General features: G+C 39.0%; 1 protein-coding gene across 1 annotated transcript in view; it reads right to left on the bottom strand.

The window, feature by feature from the left end:
• Positions 1-24,077, bottom strand: part of LOC127000999 (uncharacterized) — a 127,505-nt gene that overhangs the window by 40,532 nt on the left and 62,896 nt on the right. The window contains exons 4-5 of the mRNA XM_050865173.1: positions 21,609-22,527; positions 16,275-16,373 (exon numbers count right to left, since the gene is read on the bottom strand). Coding sequence (XP_050721130.1) covers positions 16,275-16,373; positions 21,609-22,527 — 1,018 coding nt within the window. The remainder of the gene's footprint in view (positions 1-16,274; positions 16,374-21,608; positions 22,528-24,077) is intronic.

Here is a 24,077-nt window from a genome sequence, read left to right as displayed (position 1 = left end):
AAGGGAAGTTGAAAGGAAGAAACTAACCATGAAGAGATTAAAGAAAGAACAAAAAAGAATGAACAAATGAAGGAGGGAAGGGAGGAAACAATAAAGGAAGGAAGGAACGAAGAAAGAAAAAACGAAGAAAAGGAAGAAGAAAGGAAAGAAAGAACGGTGAGAGGAAAGAACGAAGGAAGGAGGAAGGAAGGAATGACGGAATAGGGAATAGGAGGAAGGAAGGAGGGCAGGAAGGAGGCTGCTGGTGTATGCATTAGCCCGAGAATTGCCTTTTCAAGAGAGATTCTTTGCCTAAATTTGCAGAGGAAGGAAAAAAGAAAGTATTCCATCTTTTCTACTTAAGTGTTGAAATGATTTGAGGGCCTTGGCTTCTCTTCCTCCCTCTCACTATTCTCCTTTCTTTTCTCTCTTCCTTCCTTCCTTCTCTCCTCCCTTCCTTTTTTCTCTTCTCATTTCTCCCTTTCTACTTTAATTCCTTCCCTCATTCCTTTATTCTTTCCTTCCTTTTTTCCTTCCTTCCTTTTCCTTTTTTCATTTCTTTCTTCCTTCCTTCCTTCTTTCTTTCCTTCTTTCTGTCTTTCCTTCTTATCTTTACTCCTCCCTTCCTTTTATTCTCTTCTCATTCCTCCCTTTCTACTTTAATTCCTTCCCTCATTCCTTTATTCTTTCCTTCCTTTTTTCCTTCCTACCTTTCTTCCTTCCTTCTTTCTTTCCTTCTTTCTGTCTTTCCTTCCTATCTTCTCTCCTTCCTTTCTTCCTTTATTATATCTGCTTCCTTTATTCCTTCTTCCCTTCTTTCCTTCTATTCTTCCTACCTTCTTTCCTTTCTCTCTCTCTCTCTCTCTCTCTCTCTCTCTCTCTCTCTCTCTCTCGCACTTTTGTTTTTTTTCCTTCCTTCCTTCTTTTCTTTCTTTCCATTTCCTCGTTGCATTTCTCGTTAATCTGTTCAATAATTCATTCACTTTTCGCCACAATTCATTTTTCCCTTCTTTCCTCTGCGTCATTTCCTCTTTTTTTTTTGTAATTCGTTCCTTCATTCCTACATTCGTTGCTGTCTTCGTTAATTTATCTTTCACGTTTAATTTATTTTATTCTTCTTTTCTCGTTATTCTTTTTTTTCTTCTCTTTCTTAATTGTCCTTTTTGTATATATTCTCTTCTCATTCCTCCCTTTCTACTTTAATTCCTTCCCTCATTCCTTTATTCTTTCCTTCCTTTTTTCCTTCCTTTTCCTTTTTTTTCTTTCTTTCCTTCCTTCCTTCCTTCTTTCCTTCTTTCTGTCTTTCCTTCCTATCTTCTTCCTTCCTTCTTTTATTTTTCCTGATTCCTTTTTTCCTTCTTCCCTTCTTTCCTTCTATTCTTCCTGTTTTCTCATTTATCTATTATCATTTTTCTTCTTCTTCTTCTTCTTCTTCTTCTTCTTCTTCTTATTATTATTATTATTATTATTATTATTATTATTATTATTATTATTATTATTATTATTATTATTATTATTATTATTATTATTATTATTATTATTATTATTGTTATTATTATTATTATTATCGCCATCAATCAGGCCGCCATAAGTCGAGATCAAGGGGACAAAAGGTTATAATTTTTGGAGCATTTCTGCCTAATTGTTTGGGCGTGAAGGGAGCAGCGGCTGATTACGGTGACGGGTTATTAATTAATTGCGAAGGATTAGTGGCGGCGGCGGGGGGTCATGGTGGTGGTGGTGATAGGTCGTTGGAAAGATTGAGGTTTACCGTTTATTATTATTATTATTATTATTATTATTATTATTATTATCATGTTTACTGTTGTTATTGTTGTTGTTGTTGTTGTTGTTGTAGCAGCATCAGCAGTAGTAGTAGTAGTAGTAGTAGTAGTGGTAGTAGTAGTAGTTGTAGTTTTTTTTTTTACGTTATTGCTATTAGCAGTAGGCATCTTCCGTGGGGGCCTGAGTGGTGTTCTGGCGCAGGCGAGTGTTTTAGTGGCGCCATCTGAACTCGTTCTTCCTTCTTGGAGCTTCCTCTCAGTCCAGGTTGATGGGTGGTGGTCAGGACCGCATGTAGGGTAGTTTAAGCCACTCGGCGGTGACGAAAAAAAAAATGGGTAGCGTGAGGATTCGAACCCGCGTCGTCCATCACGCGGCGAATGTGGGTCCAGTACGCTATCACTTCGGCCACCGCCTACCCAAGTAGTAGATGTTGTTGTTGTTGTTGTTGTGTATAAAATAGACATATAACCCAGAAAGAAAACCATATAAGCACACACACACACACACACACACACACACACACACACACACACACACACACACACACACACACACACACACAATCGCCGCAGTTCATGCACGCCGCCAGGTATTGAAGGGTCAGCGTTTAGAAATTTGGAGAGCTCACGCGGAGAATGACGGAGGGCCAGGTGGACAGAAATAGACAGGTAAGCGGAAAGGAGGAGGAGGAGGAGGAGGAGGACAGGTTATGATGGCTATACGGGTAGAGATGGAAAGTTGAGCAGGAAGGAGGATGTTGGTATGATTGACGGTGAATGGGCCGATAGAGATGGATAGATAAGGAAGGCAGGAATGAGGATGCAAGGTAGATAGTTATATATACAGGTAAATGTTCAGGTAAATTGCTCTTGTATCATAGTAAAGGTAGGTAGGTAGGTAGATAGTACGGTTGTCCGATAGATAAATATATACATAGGTTTTTATTTCAATAGATTTATAGATGTACAGATGATTGAATGGAACGGTTGTCGAGTATATAGATAGACTGATACCATAGATTAATGCGGAGATAAGCAAGAAAAGAGAGAGAGAGAGAGAATATAAATATGAATTCTATCATCATTTTTTCTTTCCCTTGTTTCTTTATTTATTTATTTCTATTTTTCCATTTTCATTTTATTTTATTTTATTTTAATTTAATTTTTATTTTTATTTATTTTCATTTTATTTTATTATTTCATTTTTATTTTTCCATTTTCATTTTTTTTTTTTTAGTTTTCTTCGTAATACGTCTAAGTCTTTTTTTCTATATATTCTTTTGCATCGATATTTTCTCTCCTCTTTTTTTCTTTTCCTCCATTTCTCCTTGTCCTTATATTTTTGTTTCTCCATTTTCCTTCCTTTTTCTTTTTTTCTCTTTCTCTTTCTCTGTTTTCTGAGTCTTTTTTCCTCTCTTCATTCTCTTGCATCGTTTTTCTCTCCTCCTTTCTTTTTCTATTCCTCCATTCCTCCGTGTCCTTCCATTTTCCTTCCCTCTTTTTCCTTTTCTTTTTCTCTTTCTCTCTGTTTTCTTTTCCACTTTTTCGTGTAATATATTTTTTTTCCTTTTCTCTTCGTATCCTTTGTTTATTTTCCATCATCCTGGCCTCCCACCCTCAAGCCATTAGTGTTCTCTCTCTCTCTCTCTCTCTCTCAGCCTTGCGTGACGAGGAACAATGAAAAGCAACGTTACAAAGACTCGTAATTTGCTTGGTAGAGAGAGAGAGAGAGAGACTATTTGCACGGAATAATCTAACTCGCATTATTTCTGCCAATGTTTTCCTTTTGTTAGTGATTCTCTCTCTCTCTCTCTCTCTCTCTCTCTCTCTCTCTCTCTCTCTCTCTCTCTCTCGACCTGCAGGTAATATTTCATCGCTTCCTTAATACATTGACTTTTATCTTCCTTTTATTGCATATTTATAGATTGAGTATCTTTCTTTATTAACAAGTAAGTCGAAAGAGGTACCAAGATTTAATTAGAGAGACAGACTGACAGGAGAAATAAATAAACAGAAAATAGACAAAGAAAATATAGACATAGGATACAGAGTGACCGACAGATAGAGACAAGAAAAAAAGACATAGGAGATAGACATAAAAAAATAGACATAATAAATATAGACATAGAAGAGACATAGAGAGACAGACAGACAGGAGAAATAAATAGACAGAAGTCAGACAAAGAAGATATAGACATAAGAAATATAAACAGAATACAGAGAGACCAACAGATAGAGACAAATAAAAAATAGACATAGATAGGAGATGGACATAAAAAAATAGACATAATAGATATAGACATAGAAGATATAGAAAAAAGAGATAGATAAAACCAGGAGAAACAGACATAGACAAGAGAGAAAGACAGACAGAATAAAGACTTAGACATGATAGAGAAAGGTAGACAGAGAGAGACATAACAGGAAGAGAAAAAAATTACTGTATATATAAGTAATGTCGTCTTATGCCTCGCCTCAGGTAATATACTGTACGTCTATATATAGCTTTATCACCTGTGCGGGAGGGAGAGGGAAAGGCTTGGTAATTAATGGCGAGATACTGAACGTGGGAAGAGGAAAGAATTTTACTTGATGGAAGGGCTGGAGTGGATCGAAGGAAAATATTGGTGAAGAAAAATTGTGAAGCCTGATTATCTTTTTCTACACGGTTGGAGAGGCAGAGTAAGGACATGATGAACTACAAAACTATAAAAATAACTAAATACTCTACTTGTGAGGAGAGAATTTTGCTTTACAGAAGAGTTAAGGTGGATGGAAGAATAATATTGGTAAAGAAAAATGTAAGAACCCTAATTATATTTTTTTTGACGGTTGAAGAGGCTGACCAAGGACAAAATACACAAAAATAGCAAAAAAAAAAAAAATCAAGATACGTAAAAATATATACAGAAAAAATAAATACAAATACATTACAAAAAACTAAACACAAAAAAATAGTAAAAAAATATCGTAAATGTATTCTTGATTACCTTTTTTTTTTTTTTGCGTTTAAAGAGACAGACGATGGACATAAGAAAAAGAATATACAAATAAAAAAAAGTAAATGCAATACAATAATACAAATAATAAATGCAAATACAATACAGAAAATAAATAAACAAATAAATAAGAAAAATCTAAATAAAGGTTTGTATACATCAACTAGATCATAAAGGAAATGTACTCGGTGTGAAATAAGAAGCGTAATAATTAAACAGATGTGAAGTGAATGTTATGTTACTTGGTATTAAAGAATTCCAGCGTCATCAGTAAGCTTGGATGAGTGAGCTCTTTGAAGTACTTATTTTTATGCTGCTTCTTAATCTTCTAATCTTTACACCCTGTTGTTGAAGCTATCTATCTTTCTATTTATCTTTATTTATCTTTCTAATTATCTTCAGCCGTGTATGTTTTTTATTCGAGTAGCGTTTTTTTATTGTTTCCTTTTTTTGTGCCCTTGTGCTGTCTCCTTTGATGTAAAAAAAATGTTAAGTAGCAATTTATATCTATTTATTTATATTTATCTTTTCTTTCAAGTCTTGTGTGTCTAGTAATAATCTTTCCCATACTATATATCTGTATCTAACTATCTCTTTATACAGCAGCAATCTTGATGCAACTAATTATTTCTACTCATCATTTAATTCTTCGTGTCATGTTGTAATCCTTGTCTATTTATCTGTATTTATCAATTTCTTTCTCTCTCTCAAGCCTTGACTGTCGAGTAGCAATCTTAACCACTCCTGAGGCGAACCAATATTGCACTTACCTTCGTCTCCCCTCATTAACTCCGCAAAAAAGAAAACGAATCTCCGGCAAAGCTGCACATCGAGCGGAAGAAAATGTATGTTCGGAAATGTTGCTTTATGTTGCTGGCGAGGAGTTGGCGGATCAAAGAGAATGGGAGAGCGGTGTTTGTGAGGACGGACACTGAAGGGAGGGTTGATAAGTTGTGTCGGAGCGGCCTTAGTACCCAGCGACAGGTGAGGCGGATGGTTAATTAAAGGTGATACTGACGGCTTAGGTTCATTTTGTTCTCGGTAAAGCGGATCTGATGCTATTAAAAACTCCATCAGTCTCTCAGTTGTCTCCTTGTTTTGTACTCCGGCAGTTCGTTTTTCTGCTGTTTTACCCTTTTCCATTTTTTTAGTTATCTTATTATTGTCTTTTTTCTTTTTCCTTTTCCTTTTCCTCGTCCTCCTCTTCCTCCTTCTTTCTTCCTCTTCTTCCTTCTTCCTTCTTTTCTTCCTTTTTCCTTCTCTTCTTCCTTCTTTCTTCTCTTCTTCCTTCTTTCTTCTCTTCTTCCTTCTTTCTTCCTCTTCTTCCGTCTTCCTTCTTTTCTTCCTTCTTCCTTCTTTTCTTCCTTCTTTCTTCTCTTCTTCCTTCTTTCTTCCTCTTCTTTCTTCTTTCTTCTTTTCTTCCTTCTTCCTTGTTTCTTCTCTTCTTCCTTCTTTCTTCCTCTTCTTCCTTCTTTCTTCTTTTCTTCCTTCTATCTTCTTTTCTTCCTTTTTTGTTCTCTTCTTCCTTCTTTCTTCCTCTTCTTCCTTCTTCTTTATTTCTTCCTTCTTCCTTCTTTTCTTCCTTCTTTCTTCTCTTCTTCCTTCTTTCTTCCTCTTCTCTTTCTTTCTTTTTGTCATTCTTCTTTTCCCTTTCTCATCCTTATCCATTTTCTTAGTTGTCTTGTTTATTGTCTTCTCTCTTCTTCCTTTGCCTTCTTTACTATCTTACCTTCTACCCCTCTTTCTGTCTTTTTGTCATTCTTCTTTTTTCCTCTCTTTGTCTGGGTTTTCTTATACTGCTTTAAATATCATTCTTTTAGTTTTTTCATTCTTTATTTCCCTCATCTTCCTTTTCCTATTTTGCTACTTCCTTCCTTTCGTTCTGTCTTTTATCCCTTTTATCTCCTTCTTTGTCTTTATTTTCTTACACTCCTTCAAAAATCTATTATTTTCTTAGTTATCTTATTTTTCTTGTATTCCCTACATCTTTCTTTATCTTGTTTTAGTATATTCTGTCCCTCTTTCTTTCTTTCTCTCATTCTTTTCCTCTCCTTTTTTTGTCTGGATTTTCTTACACTCCTTAAATATCAATTATTCTCTTCGTTATTTTCTTCCTTCTCGTCTTCTTTTTCCAATCTTCCTTTTCCCATTATAATACATTCTTCCCCTCCTGCTGTTTTTTCTGTCATCTTTCTCCTTCCTTTCCTTGTCTAAATTTTCTTACGCCCTTCTTATCATTCTCTCATTTATCCTTTTTGCCTTCCTTTCATCTCCATTTTCCTATTCCTACTTCCTTACTTCACTTCCCTTCTTTTATTCTCTCTCTGTCGTCTTTCTCCTCCCTTTCTTCGTCTCGAGTTTCTTACACCTCTCCTTCCTTGTCCGTTCCCTTAAATTTCCATGTTTTCTTCGTTACATATTCTTCTATTTCACATTTTCTTGGCCCCTCTTTGATATCTTGTCTTATTCCTCGTCCTCCTCTTTCTCCTTCTTTCTTCCTCTTCTTCCTTCTTTCTTCTTTTCTTCCTTCTTTCTTCTCTTCTTTCTCTCTTCCTACTTCTTTCTTGGTCCATCTTTGATATCTTGTCTTATTCCTCGTCCTCTCGTCCTCCTCTTCCTCCTTCCTTTCGTAGTTTAACTTTATTTCATGATTTATCCGTTTTTTTCGTCTCTTCCTAATATTCGTTCCACCTTCTTCCAGTCTTCTATTAATTGGTTTCTTCTTCTCCTATTTTTCTTCTTCCCATACTTTTCTTCTCCTTCCTTTTCTCCTCTTTCTTCAATTCCGCCTCCCTCTGCTCCTCCTTCTTCTATTCATTAACCCTTTCCTTCTTTTTCTCCTCTTTCTATTCATCCATCCTCTATTCCTCCTTCTTCCTCCTATTCTTCTCCCCTCTCTGTCTCTTCCTCTTTTCCCTCTTTCCTCCAACCTCTGTTCTCCCATTTCCTATTTTTTCACCCTCTCTCTCTCTTCTTTCTCCTCTTATTCTTCTACCCTCTCCTTTTCTCCCTCCTCCTCCTATCCTTCAAACCTCTCCTTCTCTTCATCCTCCTCCTATTCTTATTTTCTCATTCTCTTCCTCCTCCTCTTCTTATTCTCTCTTCATCTCGTCATCCTCCTGTTTTATTTTCTCTCCTGCTCAACATCATCCCCCCTATTCTTCACCTTTCTACTTTTATACTCTCCTCCTCCCCCTCCTCCTCCTCCTGCCCTCAATCTCCCCCTCTCTCTCCCATAATTCCTCTTTTTCCGGATGATGTATATTACCTTTACGCCCATATGAGAAAACGTGGCTTATATGAACGTCTCTCCCCGCCAGGTAAATCACGGCGCTGGGAAGGCAGGTGAGACGGCCAGGTGTGAGCGGGGTGAAAGGTTGAAGGTGAGTGAGTCTCCCGCGGGGTTGTCCAGCTGTTGCAGATCGCAGGAGGCGAGTTTTGTCTCCCTGCTAACGTCTGTCTGGGAACGTTTGTTAGGGGGGGAAAAACATTGTGTCTGTGGGGGGAGGGTTGTGTAAGGGGTGAAAGAGGTTGTGTATGGGGATGGGGAGGAGTTTGTGTGGGGAGGGCTTAAGTGATGTGTGTGTTTGTGTGTGTGTGTGTATGTGTGTGTGTGTGTGTGTTTGTGTTTCGTGATTTGTCTCGTCTATATCCAGTTGTTATGTGTGTGGGTGTATTTGTTTGGTGTGTGTGTGTGTGTGTGTGTGTGTGTGTGTGTGTGTGTGTGTGTGTGTGCTTGACTGGTAGCATGTCTTCGCTGATTGCCTGGCTGTCACTGTATTATATTTGTTTGCCTGCGTGTTCTCGTTCGTCTGTATGTTTTTGCCCGTGTCTGTGTGTCTGTATATCATTGTCTGCGTGTCTGTTTATCTTTCTCGATGTCCTCTCGCTCTGATTATGTATCTTCCTCTCTTATTTATTCGCCTTTGTCTCATTCTCTGTCTGCGTTTGTGCTCTGCTTTTCTTTTTCCTTCTTTATCTTCATGTCTGATATTTGTCTTTCATCTTATATTTCTTTCCTCATTCTTCGTAGTTCCGATTGTCTTATACCTTTTATATTCATTTTTATTAACCTCCTCTTTCCTTATCTTCTCTTTTCTTATTTATCTTACTTTTTCCTCCTTTAGTTTCCTCCTACGTCGTTATTTATCTTCCATTTTATTTATTTTTGTCTTTCTACGTCGTTCTCATTCTCACCTACTTCTGATATACATTTTTCCTCACTTTCTTTTTCTCTATCTTCCCTTTTGTTAGTTATCTTTTCATTTAATCCTTTGTTTCCGTCTTTCTTTCGTAGTTCCCATTCTCGCATAACTATCTATATAATCTTTTTTTACTTCCCTTTTCTCTATCATTCCTTGTTTAAATCTCATTTTACTCTTCTGCTTTGTTTCACTTTCTTTTCTATGTCTTCCTTTCTGTTATTTATCTTCCATTTTATTTTTATTTCCCTTTTTCTAAGCCGTTCCCATTCTCATATATATCTTTTCCATCCATTGTTTTCTTGTTTTGTTTTCTACCAAGTCAGTACATGAAATATAGCTAGATATGACCGTGGAGTTTCCTGCCATTCTCTTACCTTTCTTTCCTTCCTTCTCCTCCGTTCCCATTCTCAAATACCTTTTACATCCAACTTTTTTCTTTCTTCGTTTTCTTCCTTGAGAGAAAATTAAACATGGCTAGATGTGACCGTGGAGTTTCTTGTCCCTCTTGCTCACCCCACTTTCAGTTGTCATTCCTTTTTGGTCGGCAGCGTGTTCTTTGCCCAGCGTCTCTCTGTACCTCTCTCAACCTGGCCGCTGGTGTAAATATTTCTTTCCCACGACCCGACACCTCAGATCAGTTTCCCTACTTTTTTTTTTCCAGTCCCTCCTCAACCACGTCTCCCCTGCTGCCTTGTCCTTTATTCTCGACACTGGTTTCCTTTCCCCGTCTGTCTCTTCATCTGTCATTCTGTACTTGTAACTCTCCATCTTTTTTCTTTTTTTTCCTTTGTCGCTTTTATTTCTTTTCATTCTGTACCTGAAACACTCCATCATTTTCTTTTTTCTTCTTTTTTCCGTTCGTGGTCTTTTCAAATTTGCTATTCTCTCCTTGTAACTTTCATCGTTTTCTATTTTCTTTTCTTTTTTTTCCCTCCGGCGTCTCTTCCAATTTTTCTTTTTGTTCTTGTGCCTTCCTTCTTTTTCTTTTTTCTTCACTTTTTCTTCCTTTCGCTGCCCTTTCCATTTTGTCTTTCTGTACATGTGTCTTTCCTCTTTTGTTTTGTTCTCAGCTCACATCCTCTTTCTTCTCTTTTGTTCACTTCTCTTTTTATGCCTCTTCTCTAAACAATTTCCTTCTCTTTTTTCTTTTCACTTATCTTTTTCTCTATCTTCAATTCCTCTTTTCTTTTTTTACTTTCCTCTTTCTCTTCTATCCTAACTTTTTTCCTCTTTTTCCTCTTGTTTCCTCTTCCTCCTTGTCCTTTTTCGGATTTTTTCCCTTCTCGTTCTCCAATTCCCTTTTCCAAATTTATCCTCTTCCTCCTCTTCCTCCACTTTCTCTTTTTGCTTCCTCCTTCAGTTCTCTCCCTTTTTCAAGTTCTCCAACAAACACAATAACGTATACCTATCCAAGTTTTCATTTATCATCGCAAGACTTCCTCGTAAACAAGAACTCACGGCCTGCCACTTAGAGCGAAGTGATGCACCGCAGATCCTCTTGAAACGTTTGCTTGTACATTTGGCATGGACGATATATTAAACGAAAGGCTTGTAGATAAAGTTCAGGAAGCGGATAATGTGCAAACAACTGAGAGAGAGAGAGAGAGAGAGAGAGAGAGAGAGAGAGAGAGAGAGAGAGAGAGAGAGAGAGAGAGAGAGAAGGAAAAAAAGAAAGGGAAGGAAAAATAAATAAAGAATAAAAGAATGAAAGGGACATAAAGAGAAAGAAAAAGAAAGAAAAGAAAGAAAGAAAACAAAGACAAGATATCCCAGAAAAAAAACAAAGAGAGAGAGAGAGAGAGAGAGAGAGAGAGAGAGAGAGAGAAATTAAAAGTCAAACAAAGTTACTCAATCAGAGGGAAGGCGGTGGCTGAGTGGATAGCGTGACGGCGCCGCATCCAGGACGACGTGAGATCGCGCTCCGCCCTGTGCCACAAGCCTAAGACTAACGGCATGCTGTCCAGAAGACCACTTATCAACCCGAACTCTAGATTCTTGAATCAAAGATGAGCTCCGGGAAGCAACATGAGCCAATGCAAGATGGCGCCACTATAAATACTTGCCTGCGCCACAACAGGCTGGGCCATACCATCAGGCCCATCCAAGCATGCCTACCGACGACATAGGCGAAAACGTAGAAAAAAATAAAGGAAAAAGAAATACAGACCAAGAAACAGACACAGAAACAGAGAAACAGATACAAAGCAAAGCAGTCGCACATGCGCACAAGAAGTCCAAAGAGTGCTCCGTGTCACATATCGTGTCCATTGATTCTTTGATGGGAAGTTTCATTGAGAGTTGGTGAGGAAATATTCTCGGGAAAAATGCTCTTCCCCTTTGCATGTAGTTTGGGTAGTGTTATTTTTGTGCTTGTGTGTGTGTGTGTGTGTGTGTGTGTGTGTGTGTGTGTGTGTGTGTGTGTGTGTGTGTGTGTGTGTGTGTGTGTTTTCGTGTGAGAGAGAGAAACCGTAAAGCATGAGGAGACACGAACAGCAATATCACAGACGTGTGCACACACACACACACACACACGCACACGCACACGGACACAGTATTATTATTATTATTATTATTATTATTATTATTATTATTATTATTAGTAGTAGTAGTAGTAGTAGTAGTAGTAGTAGTAGTAGTAGTAGTAGTAGTCACAAGAACCACCACCACCACTACTACTACTACAATAACGTGAACTACAACTATAATAATAAATAATAATAAATAATGAATAATAATAATAACGACTTCTCCAACAACATTAACAGGAGCGGCAGCAATAATGTCCCTCATCGTAAATATTCCCGGCGCTCTCTGCCTCCCGACCATCACGATTTACATTCCGGAGTTGTTTTCGTCGATTTTTACGGCCGCGGCGCGTAAATATTGTAACGCGCGTCGAGATTATCACGGAGCTAACGACAACATTACCGGCACTTTTTATTATTTGTATTGCTTTGTTGCCGCCAGGTGAGGGAGGCTGAGCGAGAGAGAGAGAGAGAGAGAGAGAGAGAGAGAGAGATTGACAACTATATAAAGGAACAGACAGAAATGCAGACAAATTGACAGGCAGAGAAACAGACAAACACTCACACAGATAAACAGAAGCAAAGAAACCAAAATAGACAGACAGACAGACGCATATACACAGACATTGACAGACACGTACAAACACAAAAAAAATACATAGACAAATAGACAGTAAATAGAAAGATAGACGATAAAAATAGACAGCGAATGGATAGACAAGATAGGAGGTAGACAGATAGATAAAAATAGACAGACTGGACAGAAATCATCATAGCGAGTGACAGACTGACAGAGAAACAAATACAGCGAATAGATAAACAGAAGATTAAAATGGACAGCGAGCAGATAGACAAAATAAGATAGAAGATATAAAGATAGATAAAAATAGACAGACAAAGAGACAGAAATCATGATAGCAAGTGGGACGCAGACAGACAAATAGACAGTGAATAGATGGAGAGAAGTTACAAGATAGACAGCGGATAGATAGACAAAAGAAGATAGAAGATAAACATAGATAGATAAAAATAGACAAAGAGGGAAAGAAGTCATTATAGCCAGTGAGAAACAGATAAACAGACAGGCAGGCAGAAGAAGATAGTACATAGACATCGAATAGACAGACAAAAATATGCTAGAAGATAGACAGATTGATAAAGATAGACAGACAAAGTGACGGAAATAATTATAACTGGTGACAGAGACAGACAGACAGATAGACGGAAATACAGGTAAAGAAAAAAGTGCGGAAATGAAAGCCGAGGAAGATTAGCCGGATCCTCTCCTTTCTTCTCTCCAAGGAAAACGACAACACAGAAAAAAAATACCGGGGAAAAACATTAGAGCGACTCCGTTATCTTGGTAAAAATAATTAAGTCTCTCTCTCTCTCTCTCTCTCTCTCTCTCTCTCTCTCTCTCTCTCTCTCTCTCTCTCTCTCTCTCTCTCTCTCTCTCTCTCTCTCTCTCTCTCTCTCTCTCTCTCTCTCTCTCTCTCCATATTTTTTTTTTCATTTTTATGCTTTATTCTATTTTTTCATGATTTTTCTTTCCTTTTATCTTTATCTTTTTGACCTATCCTTTTTTTCCTATTATTTTTTATATATTTTCTCCATCTTTTTTTTCTTTTTTTTTTCTTTTTCATTTATCTCCTTTTTTCCTCAATACATTCTATCTGTCTCTTCTCTCTCCATTATCTTTCCTCCTCCTCCTCCTCCTCCTCCTTCTAGTTATTATTTTCCTCCTGAATCTCTTTGTCCCATTGTTTTCTTCCTCCTCGGCCTCTTTGTCCTCCTCCTCCTCCTCCTCCTCCTCCTCCTCCTCCTTCTCCAATCTCTGTAATATTACTTAACGCTATCTTTTCTCTCTCTCTCTCTCTCTCTCTCTCTCTCTCTCTCTCTCTCTCTCTCTCTCTCTCTCTCTCTCTCTCTCTCTCTCTCTCTCTCTCTCTCTCTCTCTCTCTCTCTCTCCTTCTAAATTTCCTTTCTCCTCCACCTCGTTTCCCTCTTCCCTCTCTTTCCTCACCTCTCTTATCTCCTCTATATTTCATCTTACTCGTTACTTTCCTTTCCTCCAATCATTTCTCTTCTTCTCCACTTCCCTCTTCTCTCTAATTATCTTTTTCACCTCCTTTATCCCTGTTTCTTCCATACCATTTCCCTCTTTCCCTACTTCCCTCCCTCTTCTCTCTCTCTTTCTCTTAACTTTTCCTCCTCCCTTCTTCCGTCTCATTCATCGTCTTCTCCCTTTATTTATCTTCTCTTTCTTCCTCCTCTTTGTACTTATCTTTTGTCTTCTTTTGATCTTATTTCTTCCATACCGTTGCTCTCTCTCATTCTCTTCTTCTATTCGTCTCTTCCTTTTAAATTTTCACTTATCTTCGTCTTTTCCTCCTTTCATTTATTCATTTTATTTATCTCTTTCTTCTTTTTCTTTGTTTTTTTCTATATCGTTGCTCTCATTTTTTTCTTCCATTTGTCTCTTTCTTTTAACATTTTATTCATTTTCGTCTTCTCCTCCTTCCATTTATTTCCTTTCTCCTCCTTTATTCCCTTCATCGCCCTTTTCCTCCTCCACCTTTGTTTCTCCTATATCTTTGCTCTCTCATTCTCTTCTCCCTTTCATCTCTTTCTTTTAAAATTTCACTTATCTTCGTCTTCTCCTCCTTCCATTTATTTCCTTCATTGCCTTTTTTCTTCTTTATCTTTCTTTATCTTTGTTTCCTCCATACTCTCTCTCTCTCTCTCTCTCTCTCTCTCTCTCTCTCTCTCTCTCTCTCTCTCTCTCTCTCTCTCTCTCTCTCTCTCTCTCTCTTTCTTCTTCCTTTCGTCTCTTCCTCTTAAAATTTCACTTATCTTCGTCTTCTCCTCCTCCTTTTATTTCCTTCCTCCTCCTTTATTCCCTTCATCACCCTCTTCCTCCTTCATCTTTGTTTCTTCCATGCCATTACTTTGTCTCCTTCCTTCCGCTTCCTCTCCCCCTAACTTTCCTTCACCTTCTATGTCAATTCTTTTCTCTTGCACTCTTTCAATTTCCATATTTCTAGCATTTACTTCCTCTCCATTAATTTCCTTCCCTCACTCCCTTCTTCACCCCCAAATAACCGTTCCTCTTATTTATCTCCCTCTCCCTCGTACCTTATTCTCTCTCTCTCTCTCTCTCTCTCCCTCCCTTCTCTCCTTCGTTCCATCTGTCATCATGTATTCTTCCCTTCCTCCCTTTTTCCGTTTATAAATTATTACCTTCATTCTCTCCTTCCCATTCATCTATCTAATTATTCCTTGCTATTTTCCTTATTTCTTTATTTTCATTTTTTCTTTCTTTTTTATCCTTTCTATCTCCTTTCTCTCATTCTTCTTTTCATTTGTTGATTTATTTCTTCTCTTTCCTTTCATCCTTTCTTCCCTTTTTTCTATTTCTCTTCCTTTATCTTTTCATTCATCCTTCCCTTTTTCTTTCTCCTTCCTTCTTTATAATTATCTACCTTTCTCTGTCCTTTCTTTCATTCTTCTTTTCATTTGTTATTTTCTTTCTTATCTTTCCTTCCATCCTTTCTTCCTTTTTTTCTACTTCTCTTCTTTTTGTCTCTTCATGAATCTTTCCCTTTTTTTCTCCTTCCTTCTTCATCATTATCTACCTTTCTCCTTTCTTTCATTCTTCTTTTTTCTTCTTTTCATTCATTTTTTCTTTCTTTTCTTTCCTTTCATCCTTTCTTCCTTTTTTTTCTAATTCTCTACCTTTTATCTTTTCATCCATCCTTCCCTTTTTCTTTCTCCTTCCTTCCTATCGTGCTCTTCTTTCTTCTTCTTTCTTTGATTCTTTCTTTCTTTCCTCATCTTCTCTTTATTCATCATTTCCTTCCCAACTTCCTTTCTATTTCCACCTCTTTTTCTTTTTCACGTTCCTTCCTCCCCTCTTTCCATTCTTCCTCTCATCCACATCAGCCTCCTTTCTTCCACTAACCTCTACGTAACGCTCATCTATTTTGAAGTACATTAACCTATCCCTCTCTCACACATCTTAGCCCTCATTAACCTGTCCTCTACCTGTCTTCCATCACTCACTCCTTATCTGCTAATTACTCACCACCTGTAACCCATATTTCACCTTCATTTATTCCTCTGACCTTTCTCTTTAATTTAACCTGACTTACCTTCCTCCTAATCCTCCCTTCACCTGTACTCATTTACCTGTTACATCACTCCTTTCCTTTTAATCATCACCTGTTACCCTTCCTTCACCTATGCTTTCCTTCTCTTTCTCTGTTTTAACTTTCCTTCCTTTCTAAATCAGTTGTGTTCTTTTTCCCTATCTTCAGTTTCCTTATTTCTATCATTTACTTTCTCTTCTTTAATTTCCTTTTCTTACTCCCTCAAAATATTTCTTTCCTTATTTATCCTTTTCCCCGGTTTATCAGTCTCTCCTTTCCCTCCTTCATTCCATCTATCATAGCGTTTCTTTCCTTCTTCCCTTTTTCCATCAACTCCATTTCCTCCTTCCCATCTTTACATCCTTCCCTCCCTCTTCTCCTCTCCTCCTCTCATTCTCACTCTCGTCTTTATCACTCGTCTCTTCTCCTCTCCTTTCCTCATCCTTATACTCTTCCTACTTAATCTACCTTTCATTTCTCCTCCTGTTTCAACATTCATATCTCTTAATCACACCTCTTAGCCATCCTCCACCTCTCCTTATCCTAATCCACTTCATCCCTCACTTAACCTAATCAATCCACTTCCTCCCTGGCCGCCCTTATCTCTCCTCTCACCTGCTAATCCTGCACTCACCTGGCATCAGCGTCCCGTGGTTCACCTTGCAGGCCAGCGTGACAGGTGTGCCCGCCTTCACGTACAGCTCCCGGCTCCCCACGATCTCTGCCCTCATGTCTGGTGGTGGAGGGAGAACGAGGAGGAGTTAGCGATGGAAAATAAAAGAAGAAGTTTGAGATTAAGGGGAAGAAGGAGAGGATGGAAGGGATAGAAAGTAGGTTGAAAAGAAAGAAAGCAGAACAGAGAGAGAGGGAAGGGGGAGGAGAGTGAGATTCACACGGAAGAAAGAGAGCGAGGAGGGGATAAAAAGGAGGTTGAAAAGAAAAAAAAAGAGGAGAGAGAGAGAGAGAATGCAAAAGAGAAAGATGAGAATGTTGAGGAAGAGATTGCGATAGAAGAAGAAACGGAGATAGAGATTAATGGGAAGAAAGATAGTAAGGAGGGGAAAAAGGAGAAGGTTTAAAAGTATTAGAGTGAAAGAGAGACGGAAGGGAACAAAAACTAAAGTAGACTAAAGAGAAGGATAAGAAGGATGAAAAAGTGATCTCCAGCAGAAATTCTACGGGCAAGTCTAGCCACGTTTCATTTACTTTTTCACATCTATCCTATCGCAGAGAGAGAGAGAGGGAGAGAGATGTGAGGGTATAGGAGGTAAGGTAGGCTTAGGAGAAAGTGATAAAAATGATAAGAAAGAGATGTCCAGAAATTAGGAAAATCTACGGACACATTTTGCCACATTTTAGTTGTTCGTACTTTCTGCCGCAGAGAGAGAGAGAGAGAGAGAGAGAGAGAGAGTGTGAAGGGGTGAAAGAGGATTAGAGGGTCAGTAAGAGGTTCCAAAAATAAACCCTTTTCCAAACTTCACTCTTAAAGTTTTATTGTTTTGAGAAAAAGAGATTCGTAGCAACGTTTTTTTTTTTCAATTTGGGAAGTAGAGATGAAGAGAAGAGAAAGAGGGGGAGGAGGAGTAGGAGGAGGGGAGAAGATGAAAAGAGGAGAAAAGAAAGATGATGTGAGAAGAAAAGGAAAAGGAAGACAATTGGAAAGGAGAGAAGGAAGGAAAAAGGGGAACAGGAGGAGTAGGGGAAATGAGGAAGAGATATAGTGGAAAAGAAGAAAAAGAAGGGTAAGTGAAAGGAAAGGAGAGAGAGTAGAGGAAACGAAAGAAAAAAGAACAAAACAAAAAAGTAGACGAAAAGAATAACGATAAAAATAAGAGAGGAGAAGGAGGAGGAGGAGGAGGAGGACAGACAAGAGGATTATGGAGAGAGGAGGGAAGGGGAAAGGTGAGGGATAAGTGGATAGTTTGAAGAGAGGATTTCGTTTGTCAAAAGTCTTTAGTGGAAGGGATTTTAATGCTTTTTTTATTATAGGAAGAAAAAAAAAAGAATGGCACTACTAGGATTTTTTTTCATTTTGTTTTTTTTACATTTTATTATAGGAAGAAAAAAAAAGAATGACACTACTACGATTTTTTTTCATTTTGTTTTTTTTCATTTTATTATAGGAAGAAAAGAAAAAAGAATGGCACTAGGATATTTTTTTCATTTTGTTTTTCTGTTTTCTTTTTGTCAGTATATATAAGTTTGCCCTGTTTGTTTGTTTGTTTGTGTGTGTGTGTGTGTGTGTGTGTGTGTGTGTGTGTGTGTGTGTATGTGTTTGTGTGTTTGCATTATTTATTTTATTGTTTTTTAGGTGTTTTTCATCATCGGTTTTATTTTTATTCTTATTTTTTGTGCATTATTTTTTTTTAATCAGTTGTTTTATTTTGTTTGTTTTTTCCTGTTTTTTTCACTGTTTTTGTTAATTATTTTTTTTTATTTCTTTCCTTAACGTTAATTAATTTTTTTTTATCATTGTATACTCTCTCTCTCTCTCTCTCTCTCTCTCTCTCTCTCTCTCTCTCTCTCTCTCTCTCTCTCTCTCTCTCTCTCTCTCTCTCTCTCTCTCTCCGGCATTCTTTCTTTCCCTCCTCCAAACATTACTTTCCTACTTGCTTCTATTTATATCTTCTTCCTCCTCCTCCTCCTCCTCCTCCTCTTCCTATTTTTCTGCTCCTCCTCCTCCTCCTCCTCCTCCTCCTTACGATTCTTCCTCGCCCACGCTTGTTCTTTTTTTTTCTCTTGTTTTCTCTCCCTTTCTCTATCCCATCATCATACCTCACTTTTTATTATTCTTCCCTCCCTCCTTCCCTCCCTCTTATTCCCCTCCATTCCTCCCCTCCCCTCTTCCCCTTCATCTTATTCCCCTCCCTCTGTTCCTCCTCCTCTTCCTCCTCTCCCTCTCATACTTTCCTCTCCTTCCCTGTCTTTCCTTCATCGTTTCTCCTCCTTCCAATTCCTTCCTCCCTCCATTCGGCGGGTTTTTTTTTTTTCATTTTTTCTTCCTCCGCTTTTCTTTTTCTTTTTCTTTTCTTTCTCTCTCTATTCTCCGTTTTCTCATGTCACACTCTAATTCTTTTTTTTTCATGTTTATCGTTTTTTCTCTATTTTTTCTTTTATTTCTTCCCTTATTTTCTCCTTCCTTCCTTCCCTTCTTCTTCCTTTCTTATCTTTCTGTTGCCTTTCCTTTCCTCTTTTCTACCATCCTTCCTTCCATCCTTTTTAGCTTTCCTGTTTTCCCCTCTCATCCTTCTTTCATTCATTCTTCCTTTCCTTCTTCCTTTCATTCATTCATTTCCTTCCTTCCTTCCTTTCTTTTTTCCTGTATTCCCTTCCTTCCTTCTGTTATTCCCTTTATTCCTTCCTTTCCTTCTTCCTTCCTTCCTTCATTCTCTTATTCCCTTTATTTCTTCCTTCTTTCATTCATACATCCATTCACCTCATCCTCCTCTCATCCTATCTATATTCCTTCCTCTATTCCTTCCTTTCCTTCTTCCTTCCTTCATTCATTCTCTTATTCCCTTTATTCCTTCCTTCTTTCCTTCATACATCCATTCATCTCATCCTTCCTCTCATCCTATCTCTATTCCTTCCTTTTTTTCTTCATTCCCTTATTCCTTCCTTCATTCATTCTCTTATTTCCTTTATTCCTTCCTTCTTTCATTCACACATCCATTCATCTCATCCTTCTCTCATCCTATCTCTATTCCTTCCTTTTTTTCTTCATTCCCTTATTCCTTCCTTCCTTCGCACTTTCATCTTGGATTTTATATTTTCTATCCCCATCTTCTTCCTGTAATATCGCTTCATTCTTCACTTTACCTCCTCCTCCTCCTCCTCCTCCTCTTTCCTCCACTCCCTACCTTCCCTCCCTCCTTCCCTCTCTCCCTCCTTCCTTTCCTCCTCCTATCAGCATCTCAGTTTACTTATGGCATCCCTCCTCCTCCTCCTCCTCCTCATCCTGTTCTTTCTCCTTTCCTTCTTCCTCCTTCCCTACTTTTTTCTTTCTTCCTTCTTTCCCTTCTTTTTTTCTCTTTACCTTTCTTCTTAGGTCATAACTCTCTCTCTCTCTCTCTCTCTCTCTCTCTCTCTCTCTCTCTCTCTCTCTCTCTCTCTCTCTCTCTCTCTCTCTCTCTCTCTCTCTCTCTCTCTCTCTCTCTCTCTCTCTCTCTCTCTCTCTCTCTCTCTCTCTCTCTCTCTCTCTCTCTCTCTCTCTCTCTCTCAATTAACCAACTTCCTTTTCTCTTCATTCTTTCCTCCTTATCTTAGTTACTTAAGTTTTCTCCTTCTTCCTCTCCTCCCCCCCTTTTCCTCCTCCTCCTCCTCCTCCTCCTCCTCCTTCTCTTCCCTCCCATCTTCTTTCTCTAAGTTCTTTAATCTCCCTAATCTCAGTTACCTTAAATTTCTTTCCCTGTCCCTCCTCCCCTTCCTCCTCTCCTCCTCTTCCTCCCCTCCTCCTCTCCCCCTCTTTCTCCTCCCTCTCTTCCTTCTTCCTATCTGTATTTTTCATACTTTTCAAATTTCCTCTAGTTCCTTTTCACTTTCCTCCCTCCCTTCCCTCTAGTCTCCATCTTTTTATTTCTATCTTTTTATTTTCCCTTCCTCCCCTTTTTCCTTCTCTTTTCCTTCCCTTTCCCTTCTTTTTTTTATCTTTCTCTCTCCCTCCTTCCCTACCTCATTCCTTTTTCCCTTTTTTTCCTTCCTCCATCTCTTCATTTCTACATTTTTTCTCATTTTTATCGCATTATCTCCTTCCCTCCTTCCTTCCTTCTCCTTCCCTCTCCTCCTTCCTTCCTTCTTGCCTAACTTCTTTCAATTCCATTTCGTCCCATCGCTTCTTTTTTTCCTCCTTTCCTTCCCTTACTTCCCAAACTCTATTCCTTTTCCTCCCTCCCTCCATCTATCTCTACCTCCCTTCATCTCTTCTTCCCTCTCTTCCTATATTTTCCTTTTCATTCTATCTCTCTCCTTCGCTTTTCATTTTCCTTTCCGTTCATTCTATCTTTCTCCATCTCTTCTTTTTCTTCCCTTTTTTTCCCTCCATCGTTACCTATATTCTCACCTTAAACCAGTCATCTTTCTCTCTCCTATCACTTTCTTCCTCCTCCTCCTCCTCCTCCTCCTCCTCTTCCTATCTATTCCCTCCAGACAAAACTCATTACTACCACAACACGTGTTTCCCGGAGATAAAACTTACCTACACACACAATGACTTAAGCCTCTCCCTCCTCTCTCTCTCTTCCTCCTCCTCTTCCTCTTCCTCCTCCTCTTCCTCTTTCTCCTCCTCTTTCACAGTCCCCTTTCATATTGTTGCTTGTTTCTCTCTTCCTCCTCCTGCACCTCTCTCTCTCTCTCTCTCTCTCTCTCTCTCTCTCTCTCTCTCTCTCTCTCTCTCTTTTTTCTCCTCTCCTTAATTCCTTTATGCCCCTTTTCCTCTATTTACCATTTTTTTATGTTCCTCTTTCCTTCCTACCCTACATCATTCCTCTTTGCCCTCTTTCCTTCCTCCATCTTTCCCTACCTACTCCATACTTCTGATACCTGTTATTATTTACCTGCATTCTTTCATCTCTTCCTCCCTCCCTCTTTCTCTGTTTCTCTTTTCCTCCATTTGTTCCTCTCTTTATTTTTCTTATTCACCTTTTTTATTTTTTTTTATATTTATCATTACGTTACATTCTCTCCGACATGCTCTGACTATATATAATCTATTCTTTTCTCCTCCTTTCCTTCCTCCTTTCTCCTTTCCTCCATTTGAACCTCTCACTATTTTATATATGACTTTCATCTCTGTCTATCCTCCTTATCTATTTATCTATTTATTTTTAACTTTTTTTCACTCCTGACAAATCATACTTCTTCCTTTAACCTCCCCCATATGCAAACACACAAATGTACCAATTCATCCCCGTACACATACCACTAACACACCCCATACACACACAAACACACACACACACATTATACTTACTGACAACATTGAGACGGACAGCCTGGGTGATCCGCGGCTCCGTGTTGATCTGGCAAATGTAGGTTCCGGCATCCTCGGGTTTAGTGTACTTAATCTGCAACGTGTAGTCCTCGGGCTCCCACACTCCCTCGATGTAGTTAGGCCCAGGCACATGTCCTTTACCCTGGGTGTCCTGCGTGAGAGGTCCTTGAGGGTAGATCGCTATAGGAGTCTGCTGGTCACTCGTGTAGGATCTCCCCCGCTCTCTCGCTCTCCCTCCCAATCTTGCCTCGTAGTTGAATCTTGCCAGCTCTCTCTGAAACCATGCCGGGGTTCCTCCAAGCCCTGAGATGGTATCCTCCTCGTGGTACTGATGGTAGTGGTGTTGAGGGCTGAAGAAAGGTGACCACTCCAGATCTCTCTTCCTGCGTGGTGGTGATGGTGGTGGGTGGTGGTGGTGGTGTTTGTGGTGGGTGTGGTTAGCGGTGTGGTGGTGGTGGTGGTGGTGGTGAGTGAAGGCGTGGTGTGGTGTATGTGTTGAGGGTAGTGGAGGAGGAGGAGGAGGAGTGGTGTGATGTGGTCTGACAGAGGAAGAAGAAGAGGAGGAAGAGGAGGAAGAGGAAGAGGAGTTCACCATCACCATCTCTATCCTTCTTCCTTCCTCTTCTTTATCCTTCATTCTCCTATCAACATCTTTATTTTCCCGCTTTTTCCTCCATACTTCTTCCTCCTTCCTCCATTCTTCCTCCTCCTTGTTTTCTTGCTTTTTTCTCCACACCATCTCCTCCTCCTCCTCCTTCCTCCACTCCTCCTCCTCCTTCATTCTTCTGTCCACATCTTTATTTTCCCGCTTTTTCCTCCATACTTCTTCCTCCTTCCTCCATTCCTCCTCCTCCTTGTTTTCTTGCTGTTTCCTCCACACCATCTCCTCCTCCTCCTCCTTACTCTCTTTTCTTCTCTCCCTTCCTCCATCTCTCCCTCCGCTGCTTCGCCCTTTTATGTAAACTCTACTGACCCAAAATAGCAGAGGGAAGGAAAGGAGGGGTAGGCAGGTAATTGGAGAAGGTATACGGACATAGAATGATAGGTAGGAAAGAATGAGAGGGAAGGAATAGAAGGGAAGAGAGGTGAGATATAGGGGCACAAAAAGAGACAGGTAGGAGAGTATGAGAGAGGAAGATAGTTCGAGAGGAGAAACGGGAGGGAAGGAAAGCTAGAAAGATGAGAATACAGGTGGGAAGATGTGAGAGGTATGAAAGGGAAAAATGATGAGAGAAAACCAGGTAAAATGAGGCAGGTAAGAAGGTGTGAAGAAGGAAGGTCAGATAGGTGAGAGGAAAACCCCCCAGGAAGCACGATACATGACAGATAATAAAATATGGAAGGTATGAAAGGGAGAAGAGATGAGAGAAAACCAGGTAAAATGAGACAGGTAAGAAGGCGTGAAGGAAAAGGAAGGTCAGAGAGGTGAGAGAAAAAAAAGCAAGAAGCAGAATACATAAGACAGGTAGTGAAATATAAAAGGTATGAAAGGGATAAGAGAGAGAGGATAAGAGAGTGAGGGATAAGAGGGAGAGAAAACCAGGTAAAATGAGACATAAGAAGGTGTGAAGAAGGAAGGTCAGAGAGGTTAGAGAAAAATAAAAACAAGAAGTAGAATACATAAGACAGGTAGTGAAATATAAAAGATATACGAAAGGAATTAGAAGTAAGAGGAAGCCAGGTAAAATGAGACAGGTAAGAAGGTGTGAAGAAGGAAGGTCAGAGAGGTGAGAAAAAAACACGAAGCAGAATACATAAGACAGGTAGTGAAATATAAAAGATATACGAAAGGGATTAGAATTAAGAGGAAGCCAGGTAAAATGAGACAGGTAAGAAGGTGTTAAGAAGGAAGGTCAGAGAGGTTAGAGAAAAATAAAAACATGAAGCAGAATACATAAGACAGGTAGTGAAATATAAAAGGTATGAAAGTGATTAAAGGCGAAAAATAGCAGGTAACAGATCGAGTTACATAAGGAGACAGGTGGGCGTCCATTAGGAAGATAGAAAGGTAAAAAGCCTGTTGTATAATTAGCTACTTCAGGAATGGAGGAGGTTGTGACCTTTGAGGCTGGAAATGAACTCACACTGGGGATTAGAAATAGATTGAACGAGTGTGGGAGTATAAAAAAGATGAAGTAGGTTGACTGAAAAAAGATTATAGTGGGAGGCAAGGAGGGAGACATTAGTGACTGAAGAGGGAGAAGGAGGTGAGGTAAAAAAGGGAGATTAAAAACGAGGGAAGGAAAGGAGGAAAAGAGAGAGAATAAGTAGGTGGGAGGAGAGAGAAAAAAAGGTTCGTTGAATGTTTTACACCTGGGAAAGGGAATGTTGAATAAGAAAAGAAAAACAGGTAGCATCTCTATATATAACGAGACAGGTGTGTGTATTCGGTAGGTGAACATTAGAAAATTAAAGAGGTAGACGGCCTGGCCTGTTATATAAGTACTT

Source organism: Eriocheir sinensis, chromosome 19 (assembly GCF_024679095.1).
Source record: "Eriocheir sinensis breed Jianghai 21 chromosome 19, ASM2467909v1, whole genome shotgun sequence".
NCBI lineage: Eukaryota > Metazoa > Arthropoda > Malacostraca > Decapoda > Varunidae > Eriocheir > Eriocheir sinensis.
Note: the sequence above shows the minus strand (reverse complement) of the source record. Positions and strands in the feature narration are given on the sequence as shown.